The 18,047-nt window shown below is 40.4% G+C and overlaps 1 protein-coding gene across 4 annotated transcripts in view; it reads right to left on the bottom strand.

Moving 5' to 3' along the window:
• Positions 1-11,547, bottom strand: part of LOC127044581 (LIM zinc-binding domain-containing Nebulette) — a 557,001-nt gene extending 545,454 nt beyond the window's left edge. For all 4 annotated transcript variants that reach the window (XR_007772528.1, XM_050939646.1, XM_050939648.1 and 1 more), the window contains exons 1-2: positions 11,225-11,547; positions 9,725-9,819 (exon numbers count right to left, since the gene is read on the bottom strand). Coding sequence is in view for 3 of the 4 variants with exons in the window: in XM_050939646.1 (XP_050795603.1) it covers positions 9,725-9,819; positions 11,225-11,293 (164 nt within the window). In the remaining variant the exon portion in view is untranslated. The remainder of the gene's footprint in view (positions 1-9,724; positions 9,820-11,224) is intronic.
• Between the last annotated feature and the right edge of the window lie 6,500 nt (positions 11,548-18,047).

Raw genomic sequence — 18,047 nt, 5'->3', positions numbered from 1 at the left:
CATTCAGTTCACCTTGTGTTATGAGGTGTGGTTCAGAGGAGGAGGATGGGAGAAAATGTGGGTCCTGTGACATTGATGGTTCAGGACCAGAAGTTTCATCCTCTTCCTCTTCCTCGTCTGACTCAAGTGAGAATGATTCTGGTGCATCAGGAACCAGCAGTCCTTCTCCGTGGGGTACTGGGCATATAGCTGATAGAATGTTTGGATAATGCACAGTCCACTTTTTCTTCTTTGACACACCTTTCCCAACTGGAGGCACCATGCAGAAGTAACAACTGCTGGTATGATCTGTTTGCTCTCTCCAAATCACTGGCACTGCAAAAGGCATAGATTTCCTTTTCCTGTTCAACCACTGGCGAAGATTTGTTGCACAAGTGTTGCAGCATATGTGTGGGGCCCACCTTTTGTCCTGATCTCCAATTTTGCAGCCAAAATAAAGGTGATAGGCTTTCTTAACCATAGTGGTTACACTGTGCTTTTATGATGCAAAAGTCACTTCACCACAAACATAGCAGAAGTTATCTGCACTGTTCACACAAGTACGAGGCATCTCTGCTCACTTTAGCTAAACAGAAATGTGTCCCTTTGCAAAATCAAACACTGACAAAGAAGAGAGCACGACACTGTATGATTTCTAGAGCTGATATAGGGCAATTTGTTCAGCAGAGTGATGTAAGCTTCGTTATGATTGCATCATCCATGACTTCTAGGAATAACATGATGCAATTCATATCATATATGACGCAATACCAGCTTCAGATTGCATCATTCATTGTTTTGCCTAAAAAGCAAGTACTGTCCAAACCCAGTCATAGATTTATTCATAGATCCAGTCAAAGATGTATTTTAGTCATTTCTGGTTTAAATTGAGATCCCTTCCCTTTATAACTCACTTATCCTCCGCCATTCCCAAGTCAAGGGTCGTATATACTGACCCAATAGCAAATCTTGAAAACTAGAGCCAATCAACAATTTTAAGCATCATTTTCATTCTCAGTGACCGAGAATTAGTAAAGTTGGACTACATTTATTTCAGAAGCATTTTGGCTGTAGAGCAGTGTTATCAATGTTTGATTCTTTCAACTAAATGGATCTGGAATTACAACAAAATTTCCTCCATTTTTATTGCTCTGCTACCTAAGTATTTTAGAAAACACAACTAAGGTGAATCTTGAGCAGTCTCTTAGCTCTTACTTCCCACAGTTACACTTGATAAGAAACATTAAGCTTCTTCTGAGTATCAGCACAGGAAGAGATACTCCAAGCAACCGAGTTCTTACCATTACTGAAATTCCTGCTTAAACTGTCCTAATATTCTCTCTCAATATCCACGTAATGCTAAGAATTTTCACTCTTCTTCCTGTGATTACAGCTCCTGAGGGACTATGTTTCCCAACACACTCTTACTTGGAGAAAAAAAGAAGAAAAAAGCCACGAAAACTATCTACACCAGAGGTTTTCAAACAACGCCCCTCCCCATTCCCCAGGGGAGCTAGAGGAACATTCGGGAAAGCAAACACACCTCCACCCTCTGACTCACCTCAGTGGGCCACCCAGCCTGTGGATCAGTGTTAACATCTGCCGAGCCACATCAATTTCCACTCCCAGCAGCCTCTGCACCCAGCACTGGCTCCTCCCCCAGAGACCACCACACGCGCCTTCCCCCACCCTGAAAACCCTGGGGGCGGGGGGGAGATATTGGCCCTGCCCTACCAGTGCAGCCTAATTGCAAGGTAGACGCTGCCCACTGCTGAGGAAACATTTGCTGTGCCATTGGTATCTGTGTATCTGAAACTACAGATGTAGGTAATTTAATTAAAGTTGTGCTATGGTCTCTATTAGGTTTATGAATACATGCAAAAGTATGCTTGATAGCCTATCTATTTTGGTCTCAATTGAGCGTGGGCACAACCAAAAATTGCAACTCAAGGGGGATGGGGAGACTCACAAAGTTTGAAAACCACTTATCTACGCACACTGATGACCAAAGACTATTTGAATGTGGAAAACTGTGTGTGTTTATTCAACCCAAAAGAGCAAAACTGACAGAAAACACAACTGACCAATTTACAAGACAGCCAGACTCTTAATGGGTACTGCTGAAGTAAAGCATTAGATATTGTATAATTTGCAGATCTTCATAAAAATACAATTAATCTGCATAACGTTATTTATTTGCCACAGGGCTGTTCTAAATTATGCCAGCTTCTAAAGGAATGCTGGAGCAATTACATCAAGTGGGAAATTGCTGGAATGCAGCAGCTCCTATAATAATGCCTACACTGGGGGAAACTGGTAGGAGTGGTGTAGGGCTGGCTATACTGGCTCTACAGAAGCTGGAGATTCTTCCATGCAGAGGGGAAACTCTCAACTGCCCATTTGGGGCAGCTTTCCAGACCCTTTGCCCCACTAAAGGGGGTTTGGAACATGATCCTGAATTGGGACCATAATCTTCCCAAAAGTTCCAAGCATCATTGAGAAGCTGGAGTATTATTCCTGTTTTTCTATTTCTTCTACAACTTTGAAGCTGATGGTGATTGCAGAAAATGTTTTGAACTCCACAATATGCCTTAAGGATCGTGTCTTCTTCAACAAGTAGTCTGCTGAACACTCATATGTCAGAAATTTAGAACAATTGTACCTAAGATGTTTTCATCTCTTCCATTTTATTTCTATTGTTTGAGCAAATGGCAAAGGCCTCTTTTGTCATACTTTTCTCTTCACTGCTGAATGCCATCAGCAGCAAGTTGGACATATACTCCATTTTCAAATTAAGATTTTATAGAATCAAATAGGAATACATTTTTCCCTTCACGGACGCTTGTAGATATCAGGTTATTTTTAACATTTGAACAAATAGTTTAGTATTACTGTCAACAATTATTAAGTTCTTCCTTAATTTTCTCCTCTCTCTTCAGTTACAGCGGTAGCCCTGGACCTACAAGTTTAAGTCTGTTTCCAGGAACATAGGAAGAGCTTCAGTCAATTCCTTTGAACCGTTCATTTTGTGGCATATGGAAGAATAAGTTGTTAGCATAAAGAAAGGTTAGCAACTTGGTAAGAAAATGTAAATCTTTGTCTTTCAGATGAGGTGTGGAGGAGGGAGGTGATTGTTGTTTTCTGCATACTCACCAATTGATTTCAGGGTCGCCCAAAGGGGGGGGGGGTGTGGAAGTGAGGCAATTCGCCCCAGGCCGCACGCGAGCCCTGGCCGAGAATCCCTTCCCTGGCTAGAAGCGCCTTTCTAATTTTTACTTACACGGCAGCAGTCTGGGTCTTCGGCAGCAGGTCCTTCAGTGCTGCCGAAGATGTGGAGCCAGTGATGGACCCGCTGCTGCCGAAGACTCGGAGCGCCACCCGGTGAGTACACGCGCCACAGTGGGTGGCGCCTTTTTTTATGTCCACGCCCCCGCTTTGCCCCAGGCATCCTGAATCCTCTGGGCAGCCCTGATTGATTTTTGCCATTTGGGGATAGCTGTGACTAACAAAGCTTACTGCAAAATAAAGCTGATGATCAAAAGCTGAAAGAAGGCCTACTACAGGAAATCACATCATATCATCAGCTATTTTTCCATTATGCAAACAACTCTCATTTGCAGGATCAAACTCAATAGTCTGTTCTTTCACTTCACTAAACAATTTGATCAGGAAGAATCCAAAGAAACTGGTTATCTGGACTTTTTCAGAGGAGCACAAATCCTCTCTTGCTAGTCAACAACTCTTGACTATTTACATGGATTTGAGAAGAATTATCCATTTTCATTACTAAATGTCCATTCCATTTCTTGTTTCCTATTATTTCTTTCAATCTTAGGCATGCTGAGTCAGAAGCATATAGTCTAACATTTGGTAATCATTAAACAGTAATAATTAATCTGTTATTTACAGTTGATCAGTAGCTTTCACTTTTATTACAATTAGAATGAGAAACGATCCTCTAGTGAATTCAATATTGAAAAATAAGCTTTATCTAGAACTATGTTAGGAGATATAACAGACACTTCCAAGAATTTTCCTGACTATAGGAAATCAAGCCCTCTGTAGTTTCACATTCAATCCACCATGTACAAAATCCAGTGACAGTGGAGTACCTGCACTAGTCACACCTCTCTCTCCAGTTACCAATTAGTCCCATCCACTCCCCACCCCATGTAAGCATCTAGATAGTTCTATAACTTTATATTGCCTCCCAACAGACATTACAAGAACCTTAATAGTCTCATCTCTTCTCTTTAACTTTGGCTCCTAATGTTTCTTATACCAAAATCTTTCAAATATATGTTCGTATAAATACTTCAAAGAAACATACGTTTAAAACCAAGGTAAAAATCTAGAACACCCAATGTATTAGTGTTTCTTCTCCCTAGCATAAATAGCCCATACCAAGACTGATTAGAGTGAATTTTGATTCCACAGGAAGTTATATAATCAGTTCATATGGTAACTGTCATGAATAAAAACATTAATTACGTTGTATCGTGTGGAGATGAGTAGACGTTTTTAGATGCTGACCATCTTGGAAGGATGTATTTGGTCAGTAAGGTTGGATGCCTTTTGCAGGAGGGTATAACTGATATGCATAGGTTACAGCCGTTTGTTTTGTTAATTTCTACAAAATCTAAGACATGTTTTGTTGGCTGAATTTGTCAAGCAGGAAGCCCGTTTTCATCACCAGGGTATAGCTCATGCTAAAAAAAAAAATGCATATGTTTCATTTTCTGCAAGACAAAAATGCTTTGCATTAAAAAATAGTCTCATATTTTGGTCATGTGAAACTGTTTGATAAATTTCTTTCTATCAAATTAGGTAATGCAAACTTAAGTTACAAAACAAAAACTGACCCAAGGAAAAAATAAAAGCAACCCATGGAGAGTCATTTTTTAATTCTACACAAATGAATATTTATAAGAACAAGTCACCTTATCATGATCACAGATGATTCAGTGATTTAACAAGCTTAAGAACTATTATGTACAACCAGCTGCTGCCAAAATGTTAATTACTTCCTAGCACCAACTATTTGGTTATTTACAGTTGTCTGGAATCAGCACTGTGTTTCTACAGAAAAAGGTAAGATAGGTTGTCTTCCCATGATTGCTATATATACAATAAGCAACTTTACAATACTTTCCATTTATAGACTTTAAAACACTCCACAGAGAAAAGTGTCATTAGCCACATTTCACCGATTAGGCACAGAGATGTTGAGTGACTTGCCTGAAGTCACACAGAGCACCAAAGGCAGAACAAAATTATAACCCAGATCTGACAATCATGTGCCCCATACATTAGACAGAAAAAAAAAAGTCTTATATGTATGAGAGTTTGTACAGGAATGTGAAATAGGTGAACTGAAAACTTAAATACTATTATTATATGTATTATGGTAGCACCTAAAGGCCTCAATGAGGATCAAAGCACCATTGTTCCAAGCACTGTACAAACAAACAGCCTTGGTCTACCCTTAAAAATTTAGATCAACTTAGCTATATTGCTCAGAGAATCATAGCTAGCTGACCTCCATGACCTAACTATCACCGTTCAAAAAGTTGGGTCACTTACACTGTGGGTCACTTACTACCAAGGAAAAAACCCTTCCACCAACGTAGGAAGTGTCTATACTTTGGCACTACAGCAGCATAGCTATAAAAACTGTGTGCCACTGAAACATCCATTGTGTAGACATGTCCACAGTAAGGAACAAAGAGCTTACAAACTAAGGCTCTTACTACAGTACAGCCTATGTCAGCAAAACTTATATCGCTCAGGGGAGTGAATATTCCACCCCCGAGTGATACAAGTTACACCGACACATGGGGTCACGTGCATAGCTTCTCTCACCGACATAGCTTATGCTGCTCAGAGATGGTTTTTTATGCCGATGGAAGAGAGCTCTCCCATCGGGCATAGAAAGACTTCATCAGACACACTGCAGCGTTGCAACTATATCAGTACAGCTGTGCTGCTGGAGCACTGTACATATACACATAGCCTAAATAAATAAGACAGACAAAGGGTGGAAGAAAAGAAGTAGTATCCCCATTTTACTGATGGGTGAACTGAGGTAAAGAGCTTACATGACTTGCCTATGATCACATAGGAAATCTGTGGCAGAAAAGACAATTGAACCCAAATTTCAAATCCCGTCCAGCTCCTTACCCACAACACAGTTCTTCCTTTCATACTAATTGCACATCTAAGCATGATGCAGGCAAAGTTCTCCTCACAGCTGTTAAGGAATTTTTGCAACAGAGTTGCTCCTTCAGTAAACAACATATAAAAAGGAATTTCAGATACATAATGCAAGAGGTACACAGCCTTGACATCTCTGCTGGTCCTAGTATAGCAAAAATTATCCTTTCTATCAACATGTCCTGATCACAAGAATTGCATAAAATCCATCAGCTAGAAATTAGACAGACCACTAAAACAGATTTCTTTCTTGTCTATAAAAAATGTGAACTTTGTATGTGTACTTAGTTGTGTTTTATTCCAAAGCGTACTGAATTAAACTATTTCATATAATCTAGTCCTCCCTGGTCTATTAATTCCCCCCATTCTGCTCCCTCTGCCCCACCAAAACAAAGCATAGTTTGAAGTCAGAACATTCACAGATCAGTATCTATTACTGTTATTTCTAACAGAAAATGAAGTTGGTTTCAACAGTTCCATTTCTTGTAAGTACATCAGTGAAATGAGTAAGAAGAAAGGCAAATACCTGCACAATGAAATGGAAAATGAAGTTTAAAATACAATGTATTCAAATATATTAACTCAGGAACTAATAAAGAGGCACTGAAATTACTGAGGTTATAATGCCTTTTGACTTATCTAAACAAAAAGTTAACTATGACTTTGACGCCTATTAAATGGCTTTAGTGTTGTTCTTCCATTTAAATGATTTGTGCATAATTTTGTACTTTTTTCTATAAATTACACTCTTACTGATGGGTGGCCTCCGTTACTTGTCTAATAATAACTGCTTTTGTCAAGCACTTCCAGCAGCCTATGTAAGTAAATTTACATTTTGTTTTTCTTTTGCAGATTTTATGATCAAGCAATAATTGACCCAACAGGGGTTTCAGCAGTCTCCTACTGATGAACACTAAAGAAGGTAAATCTCATTTAAAATATTTATATTAATGTTACTTAACTAAGTAACTTTAACTATGTGATCAATCAGATGCAAGATTCATAAGTCAAAAGATAATAATTCAAATAAACAAACTACATTTTCAGAATACCATTTTGCATTACATCAAACTAGTGTCTCATTTTTCCCTGAAAAGTATTCAACAATTGTTCAGACCCACATTTGTTACTCCTTTTAAAAATATGATTCTGCTTTATGTGGTTCAACAGTAAGATATATGCAAATCAATACTTTACACAAATGCTCAAAGTAATATTCACAAACCCAGTACAAGTTTGACAAAATTTAAGAACAAAGTTTAGAAAACTTTACAATCTCAGGGGTACTCACCTTTACGACGTTCTTACATTATTTTTACTAATTCAGCTCTCATTTTCTCAATTATGATCTTCCATATTATACATACTAGCTCCTCCTGACTAATCTGAACAGTGATTATTACATAATTCTGTTTTTTTAAAAGGGCAATAGATTCCTTTTCAAGGATCATTATTACACACTAAATTCATTAAATCAGCTAACAGGAAGAATAGTACCTAACATGTTAATAGCACTTTTTCTCCTCTCCCCCCCCGCCCCACTCTGAAAGATCTCAGCATGCATTAGACTGCACAGAAGAGCATCACTTCCACAACTGAAACGTAGGAACCTTTGGCACAGAAATACTGCACCTACCATGCACTCACAGCACAGAGGAATTTTCTGTTGGAGAGTGGGTTATTAAATATAAATAACCAATTGAAACTACTTAGGAAGTCTTAAGTGAGCAGAATACCAGAGTTGAAATGTAGCCATGACAAGGGACATACAAAAATGTGTTCTTACAGGAAGTACCAAGGCATCATGGGATCTGTAATGACCACAAGTTATATGGGCTCTATTTCAGACTTCATCCAAAAGACAACAGTTCCAACAGCAGAGGACCATCCAGAACCACAATGGGCCATTGACTGACCCACAGGGAAGTGTGCCACGTACGTAATCATCAACACCACTTCCTGTAACCTTGTTTTTATCCTGCAGCTACTGATGAAGCTTGTACCTGTGTAATGTAAGAGGTCTGGGTTCACAGTGCAAGGTACAATCCTGCAGGAAGAACTAGAAACTTAGGGATAGAAAAATAAATTCCTAAAATGTGATTACACACCCTCAAAGCAAAATCTTCAAGGTTTGGCAGCAGAGTAACAGCATTTATTGAAAATGTTCATATTTGTATAGTACACAGGGATTTTTACATTTATTTGTCAATGATTTTATCATGGAAGAGGATAAGCATAAACTATTTACAAATTATTGGACAGTTTTGTATGGGTCCATAGTGAAGTGTTACACTGATGAAATAAGGCTTTTAGGATAATACTATTTTGACAAATATTTCATGTATTAATACTTTTGGCATGGAAATTATCACAGTATGAGCATATACTTTAAAGGGACATTAAGGTCAAATTTGGTCCATGTTTTATAAAAAAAATACCCTTTTAAAAAAGCAAAGAACAAATGTTTCTAAAGCTTAAAAAATATATATTCAAATGCACCTAGCAAACGTTAGGGCACAGTACAAACAACAGGAACATTTTTATATACTAGAATGTTCCCCTACAGTACTTGCAACCCAAACACAGAAGCACTGTACTAGTTCATTAGAACCGGAAGATGAGATTGACCAGAATTGGACTATAGACAAAAATGAAACTGACTAAGCTTTTTTGAAAATCAACACTGACATAAATGCAGAAGGTAAGTAGATGACAAGAACAGTGAAAAGTAAAATTTTAAAAGTATTCAGCTTTAGTAAACCAAGGTGTTGTTTGAACAACAGAAATAAGGATTTTTACAAAAAAATATGATTTTTTTTAATTGTTCAGTTCCTCTGTAAAATTCTTACCAGAAGTGAAAATTATAGACCTGATTATAGGTCATGGGTAAGCAACCTATTGCACAGGTGCCGAAGGTGGCACGCGAGCTGATTTTCAGTGGCACTCACACTGTCTGGGTCCTGGACACTGGTCCGGGGGACTCTGCATTTTAATTAATTTTAAATAAAGCTTCTTAAACATTCTGAAACCTTATTTACTTTACATACAACAATCGTTTGGTTATATATTATAGAAAGAGACCTTCTAAAAAGGCTAAAATGTATTACTGGCATGCGAAACCTTAAATTAAAGTGAATAAATGAAGACTCGGCATACCACTTCTGAAAGGTTGCTGACCCCTGTTATAGACCTAAACATGCATTGAGCTCTGTGTGGGGGAATCTCTCTATTCTTGCAGATTCCCAGTGAAATTAATGGGGCTCAGCACTGGGGTCTAACCACACTCATTGCAGAATGGGATTTTTATGCAGAAATTTGCTATAACAGCATATACATTAAAACAGTAAATAGACATGGTGACCTTCATGAAAGCAAAAGATACATTGCTCTTTAGGACTGCACTGCCACACCTATGCAATACAATTAATCAACTTTCTAAAGCAATACCATTTATGTTTGTGCTCTGATAATCTCCCCAACAAGCTATTTTCTCAAATTCATTTCTGCAAGACTTGACATTTATAATACTTACGCATTGCAATATGGTTTCTTTTCATATCCTTTGTAGTTGTTCATGTTTAAAGCCATTTTGCAGACCTCACAATGGAAACATCCTTTATGCCAGTACTGTAAAGAAATTTAAATTATAGTTAATTAAAAAATTTTGAAGTTACATTAAGTATTTAAATACAATTTTAAGTCAATATTTTTGCAAATTAGGAGAGGATTTTTACCACTAGGATGTTTAATAAGTATTTCTGTAAATTAAAGATTTATGCAACTGTAAGCACTTCTGAAACAATTCCAAATCCCATATATTCTTTAGTAAAGTGAATGCCAAGATCACAGCAGCTTAACCTTAGTGGAATTATTTCAAGGACACCTGATGCAGAATTTTCACATTTGGATTAGTACAACATTAATAAAAATGTTTTCTAAAAATACTACATGGATAAAACCACTAATTAATATGGTTGTTGGTCTACTAAATATAAACTACATTTAATACACAGTATAGTATTTTCATCTAACAGCCACTACTCCCTTTCCAGCGTGTATGGGGTGTCAATCTGGAGCACCCATCACAGTCTTGATGCTTGTACAGTTATGAAATGATCAGGCTTCATGATAACTAATATTAAACAGGAATAATATCAAAGGAGAGGTCATCTCTCTTGCCCTGGTGTGGTTTAATGATCAGTCACAGAAGAACAGTTGCATGGTATGCTGTTGAAGCATCTAAAGCTGCATCAACCTTGGAAGAAATCTGCTACAGCTCATAGGGGTTTCACCTTTGAATTTAACTTCCTTTAGGGAAACTGAGAAGAAAAGGACTCTATTATCTATTCTCTAAAACACTGTCCTTTATAAGCATTAGATTAAGGGTTGTTGTCTGAAACAGTCATAAAACCCTGTCGTGCTTGACCGGTGAGTGGGCATTTGAATCTTGATCTCAATTCTGGGCTCCCTAGCAATGTATTCATAGCAATGCGTCAGCAGCGGCTGTGCTATGACATGCTAATTACTATCTGCCCATTCCCTCGCGATTAGAAGAGGAGCAGATTCCAGCGCAGTGACAGGCAGAGGTGCGATACTTTATTTGCAGCCTGCAGGTATTTTACACTCTGGTGCCTTTTTTTTTTTTTTTAAGCCACATCAGTTAGATCCCTGCAGCAACAGCCGAGCTCCCAGGAAGAAAGAGATACTCTAGCACCGCTTCTCCAAGGCGACTGCCCCCCTCCCCTAGTGACTAAACATTAACCCTTCCAAACAGCTCCCCCACACACCCCCCAGCATGGACGCCTGCTTTAGGAGGCGGTTTGCTGGTTTTCACCCATTTCAGACGACGTACTTATTCCAGCAGGCAAAATGGTGATACTTGAGGGGGAAGGAAGCACATCCCAGTGACACCCTCATGGTCACCATCCTCAGCCCCGAGCTCACCCATCTATCACCTCGTCCCTTGTCCTTCTGCCCCCCCCCACGCCTTTCCTCCCCCCGTGCCCCGTCCCCTCGGCGGGGCGCCCAGCACCTTATCCAGGCAGTTGACTTTTTCCGTGGGATAGACGACTTTGCCACAGCGGGCGCACTGGGGGTTCATTTTTCAGGCTCCTCGCGAGCGGCGGCGGCTCTGCAACTGGTCCCGGCGGTGGAAGCAGCTCCCGGGAGGCGCTGTGACATCCCCGCCCCGCGCGGGCGAGAAGGCAGCCGAGCCGGGCGTCCTCAGCTCAGGGGCGGCGAGCGGGCGAGAAGGTCATCGGCGGAGGCGCTGCTCCAGCTGACTGCAGCGCGGCAGCATGTGCGAGTGGGAGGCAGGGGAGCCCGTGTCCCCCGCCCGCCTGCCTCCACCCTCCTCCTCCGCTCGGTGCCTGCGCTCTGGGCTCCCCGCGCCGACGGGCTGGGTGACTCACGCTGCTCACAGCTCCCGGCGCCCTTCGCCGCGCAGGAACAAGCCAAACCCACCAACGCGCCGCAGCGAGCCAGCCCCGGCGGCGGAGCTCAGTCTCGGCGCCCCCGCGCGGCGTGGGCAGCGGGGCGCCGCCTGCCTGAAGCAACCTGCTGGGCGGCCGGGGGGACAGCGGGTGACAGAGACACTCCGCTGCAAACGCGGTGGTCAAAGAGCCTCAACTCCGGCTGGGAAATGATAGCTGGGCTGGGCCTCTGGCCCTCGCACGCGCCTCACACACACCTGCCTCCGCCCGGGGGAAAGGCTTGGCATTTCATAGTAATACCCTGGGTTGCCAACCCTCCAGGATTGTCCTGGCATCTCCAGGAATTAAGTGTGTCATCTGAGGAAACCTCCAGGACTCCTGCCAGCCAGAACTGGCACCCCCAGTCATATGTGTATTTCCATAACCCCATTTATGGGACAACTCAGGGCATTTTACAAACTAAGGCCCAGAGCCTGAAGTCAGAGCCCCACCAATGGTGCCTTGAGTCTGTGCAGGTGAAGCTGCAGGATCAGGGGTACTAATTGTACTGTGACTATCTCCAGTGTATCTAAGCACTTGACAGAAATTCCCTTTGGCAAAGGATTTTGAAATTAGGAAATATGGCTTTGTTTTGAATTGGAACAAAACTCAAACTTTTGAAAATTCTCCACAAAGGAAAATGTTGGGGAGGATGGAATAATTTTGGATCAGTTCACGCACGGTGGTGTGATTAAAACTTTGATATTATAATAATACAGTACAAAAAAGGAAAACAGTCATTTCAAAATAAAAAAAGTTCCCTTCCCAAAAATGCATCAGAACTTTTGGTTTTTCTCCAAAATGAAATTTTGGAGAAATTGACACAATTTTGTGAAGCATTTTGATAGAACTGCATTTACCGACAGTAAGTAGTCCTGTCCAAGTTTTTCCAACCAACTTTACACATGACAAAAGTATGTCAAGCTGTAGCAGAATCAACACAGACTTGGGTTTCCTCTTCCCTTGAGCCAGGAATTTCTCTTCAATATCTTATACCTCCTACTCTTTCTGGCCTGACTTTGTTGGACCTTACACAGGCTGAGTAGTACTTATGCAGACCACTAGTCCCATCAGATACTCACATATGTAAGTACTACTCAGCCTGAGTGAGACTGGCAGAATCAGACTCTCTGAGAGAAGGCTTTAGTAATTTATTTTAATCCAATCATTATTAGTGCTTGGGGAATGTTATGGCAAAAGTATTGCATTTTTGTCTTGAACACAATCCTCTTTAACTAAGTGGTATGCAAACCATCCCAAGGAGAGCACTTTATCCACTGACATGCAACCATTTCAGGGTTGAAATACTACAACTCTTCAACAGTACACAGCAACACTCCACCCCTTTATGACATGAAGTATATTTAAGTGGAATTTTATTAGGTAGTCAGAATGAAATCATCTAAACAAAAACTTGGCTATAACCCCTGGTTGAGCAGCCCAACTCTTATAAAAAAGGGACATGAGATCTTCAATAAAAAAAATTTACATTCACCCCCATCAATTGTTTTCAAGCATGGGAAGTACAGCCAAACAAATTAAGTAAACTTCAGTTTAGAACAGTAGACAATAAATACTTACCAATTATGAGGTCACAAATATCATAAGCCACAAGTGGTAATGATATTAGATTTCTATCTCCTCTAGCTGTAAATACTTTAAACCCAGTAAAGTAATAAATGTGCAGATGGTGTTTCTGCAGAAAAAAAAAGGTTGTAGAAAATTGTGTAGATGAACACCATCTCTTCTAACTTTCTTGGTGCAACAGAAGATGGTAAACTATAGCCCAACCAGTGCACCAGTCCTGAAATCTGATAAGGTAGTGATGATGATGCCAATCCCAAAAGTTCAAGAACCAAAATTTATTTTAATTGAAATGTTTTACAAAAATTCTCATCTATGAATGAGTAAACTATAATTTCCTTTCCTAAGGTAGAGGTATGAGGCCTGCACAGATACATTAACAGCAGTCAGTGGAACAGCTAGGACTATTAGCCAGGATGGGCAAGAAAGATGTCCCTAACCTCTGTTTGCCAGAACCTGGGAATGAGTAACAGGAGGTGGATCACTTGATGATTACATGTTCTGTTCATTCCCTCTGGGGCACCTGGCATTGGCCGCTGTTGGAAGACAGGATACTGGGCCAGATGGACCTTTGGTCTGACCCAATAGAGCCGTTTGTATGGCTTCTGGCTTGCACTTCAGTGCAGGTTCACTTAGGTGACACAGCATTGCATGGAGAAAGGTCCCCTGCAAAAATCATGAAGGCAGGAGTTGTGAAGAGCTCTTACAGCCCAGGTCTTACTTGCAGTAAATTTGCAAAAATCAGCAAACAGTGTAGACTTTTCTGCCTGCACTGAGTCCCATAGAACGCAATGGGTCCATGTTTGGGCATAAGGACCTGCCCTTGTAGATCACACTTCAGGATAGGGCCTATGTTTGCTACGTGGAACATGGCTGCTTTTCTGCTAGGGTAGGCAGCACTTCTCTCAAGTTAAGGTCCTTACTGACTTTTTAATCATGGTTTCCAAAAGTGAGCTGAACGTGGTTTGTACTGACTTACATGTGCAATTAAACTGTTCTGCACTACTTTAGCTGCACTCACTATCATCCTTGGATAATTTTCCTATTGTAGAAAGCCTGTAGAGGTGGTGGTCTACAAAACATCAGTAGATTAAATACTCAGATTCTAGTCTAAAAGATTATTGTAAAAACTGACGAATTTATTGGTAACGATACTGGGTTTCTATCTCATCTTTCACTGATCTTCAGATCAAATATGCTTCTTTTACAAGTAAAAGGTTGAGATTACTTGCAGAGTAAGGTACTACACTCAATGTAAGAAGAGCAGAATCAGCCTGTTAGGCTTGGATATTGACTAAAGTACATTATAAAATACTTATGTGTGGAGAGGAAGGAAAGTCTTGCAGCCAGATTAAGGCCCTGGACAGGGAATATGAGGTGGAGCCCTTAGGTATTACTATAATACTCATAATAACTAATTTTGGAAAAGACTGCTGAAAGCTGTGGCTATACTTAACTATGTGGAGAGGAGAAAAAATGAAACATGTCAGCGGGCACAGGAAGAGCCAGTCAGTTCCCCCCCCCCATCTGAGTTTCTTTTTTATGTGGTTCAAAGTAAATTCCACAGAGTTACATTTCCAATAGAAACAATACAACTTTGACATTATTCTACTTAAGGCTGTCTGGAGTGCCGTTATGGAAATGTGCATTTAAGTTGTCCCCTGGGAAAGCATCCACCCTTAGTATAGATCATATACTAGGGTCAGAGGAAATATGTTTCCAACTTTGGTTCTAGACATGCTAAGCCTAGAGGCTCTATGTTTTCATAGGTAAACAGCAACAAAAAAATAACATGGTGTAGAAACCATTATTTTCTGTAATATGATCCCCACAGTATGAATCTATAGAAAAATCTTGATAAATGGTTTTACAGATTGGTAACATTGCTTTCTATTTAACTCTTGAGCTAGAGAAAGAGCAAGAAAATCCTAAGTGGTCAGCCAATCACCAAAGTTTATCACAGGGCCTGATTCAGCCACTTGAGTATTATGCAAAGTGGACATTATAGTCAGCAACAAAAATAACTTTAACATAGCATGTGAAGTACTAATAGGCAGCCAATCATGTAGAGTGAGCAAGCACAACAGTAATAAATATATATTTTATATAAATCACATCCTAGGACAGAGGTAGGCAACCTGTGGCATGCGTGCCGAAGGCGGCATGCGAGCTGATTTTCAGTGGCACTCACACTACCCGAGTCCTGGCCACCGGTTCAGGGGCTCTGCATTTTAATTTAATATGAAGCTTCTTAAACATTTTTAAAACCTTATTTACTTTACATGCAACAATAGTTTAGTTACATATTATAGAAAGAGACCTTCTAAAAAGGTTAAAATGTATTACTGGCACGCAAAGCCTTAAATTAGAGTGACTAAATGAAGACTCGGCACACCACTTCTGAAAGGTTGCCGACCCCTGTCCTAGCAGAACTTGGCACATGCCTCCATAGTACAGAATTGACTGGAAGGAGACAAACATTTTTTAGAGCAACAATTACAAAGGGACAATTCCATTATTTTAGGTATAAAGGAGTGAGAATTTCCTATTGCTCACAGGTCTCTCCTTTTCCACTTTCAGGAACACTTGACTAAAATATTCTCCTCAGATTCCAAGCAAACAGATTTGGTCTTTACCTATGACTGCAGGGATAAAGAAACTGAAATATGACCTTGTAAGGAATTGCCTTGGTCACCTGGAGCACCACCTTGTTAAAGCAGAGGATTGGTAATACTCAGCTCTCTTGTCTTATGCACTGTTGGCTGAACCTGAAATGGCCCATTTACAAATTTGTGAGCATAAGGCATATTCAAGAACTCATTTAGGTCAAATCCCAATGTGTGCACGCATCAAGCAGCAGAAGGGCACAGATTTGCTTTTCAAAAAGGAGTGGCTGGACATGCATAGAGTACATGCACACCAATGCTTGGGTGCACACAAACAAGTGAGACACCTGGCATAGGCTCTGTCATAACATTTTTTCCCAGATCTGGACCTTAGCGTCCAAAATATGGGTGTTAGCATGAAAACCTCCAAGCTGAGTTACCAGCTTGGACCTGGTAATTGCTGCCACCAGCCAGGAATTATACAGTGCCTAGCTCATTGTGGTCTCCCCAAAACCTTCCCTGGGTGATCCCAAGACTCAGATTCCTTGAGTCTCACAACAAAGGGGAATAAACCATTTCCCTTCTCCCTCCTCCTCTCCAGGTGTTCCCTCCCTGGGTTCCTGCAGAGATATACAGAAGCAAGCTCATGAATCTAAACAAAGGGATTCCACCCTCCCTGCTTCAAGTCCTAGAAACACAAAGCACCGAGAGATCTAACCTCTCTCCCCCTTCACCTAGAGGGTATGCCAAGTCAGGCTTAGTAGATCTAACAAAGATTTTTCCCCTGACTTCTTCCTCCTACCAATTCCCTGGTGAGCTGCAGACTCAATTCCCTGGAGTCCCCACTAAAGAAAAACTCCAACAGGTCTTAAAAAGAAAGCATTGTATAAAAAAGAAAGAAAAAGACATTAAAAATAGTCTCTGTATTAAGGTGACAATATACAGGGTCAATTGCTTAAAGGAAAAAAATGAATAAACATCCTTATCCAAAAAGAATACAATTTAACACATTCCAGCAACTACACACATGTAAATACAAAAAAAACAATATAAACCTATTGTCTTACTATCCTTGTACTTACAACTTGGAAACAGAAGATTAGAAAGCCTGGAGATTCCTGTGGTCACTCTCAGAGCCGAGAAAAGAACAGACCAAGAACAAAGGACTCACACCCAAAACTTCCCTCCACCCAGATTTGAAAAAGTCTTGTTTCCTGATTGGTCCTCTGGTCAGGTGTTTGGTTCCCTGTGTTAACCCTTTACAGGTAAAAGAACATTAACCCTTAGCTATCTGTTTATGACAGGCTCACGAATAGCCATACAAAGATTGCACAATTCTGAAAACAAAGGATACTGTGTTTTTGGCAAGCACAGCCCAAGGGCATAGGTAGAGTGGGCCTCCAGCCAGGAAGCTATGTCCACATGCCTTTTGCCTAGCACATTATGTTTTACACAGCTCAAACTATGCAACAGCAATTAGCATAACGTTCACTACCATATGGTAAAGGTGAGAGATGGGGGTGCTTATACAACCTTTATATTAAGTCTAAATGGCATGTAGTGTTAGAACTCAGAGGGAATGAGCAGTGTGAGCTAGTGCACTCATAATATAAAACAAATATATCTGCTATCACCACATAAGAATGGCCATACTGGCTCAGATCAATGGTCCATCTAGCCCAGTATCATGTTTCCTGACAGTGGCCAATGCCAGGTGCTTCAGAAGTAATGAACAGAATGAGTAATCAAGTGATCCATCCCCTTTTGCCCATTCCCAGCTTCTGGCAAACAGAGGCTAGGGATATTTCAGAGCCCAGTTATGCATCCCTGCCCATTTCTAGTCTTGATCTTCATAGCATCCTCTGGTAAAAAGTTCCACAGGGTGACTGTTCATTGTGTGAAGAAAAGCTTCCTTTTGTTTGTTTTAAAACTGCTGCTTATTTGTTTCATTTGGTGACTTGTGTTATGAGTAACTAACACTTCCTTATTTACTTTTTTCATACTTATCATTTTATAGACCTTTATCTTATCCCCCCTTAGTCATCTCTTTTCTAAGATGAGAAGTCTCATTCTTATTAATCTCTTCATATGGAAGCTGTTCCATACCCCTCATCATGTGTTGCCTTTTCTGTACCTTTTCCAATATAACTTTTTTGAGATGGGGCAACCAAATCTGCACACAGTATTCAAGATG

This window comes from Gopherus flavomarginatus, chromosome 2 (assembly GCF_025201925.1).
Source record: "Gopherus flavomarginatus isolate rGopFla2 chromosome 2, rGopFla2.mat.asm, whole genome shotgun sequence".
Lineage (NCBI taxonomy): Eukaryota > Metazoa > Chordata > Testudines > Testudinidae > Gopherus > Gopherus flavomarginatus.
The sequence above is the reverse complement of the archived record's forward strand: the minus strand, read 5'-3'. Positions and strand labels throughout refer to the sequence as shown.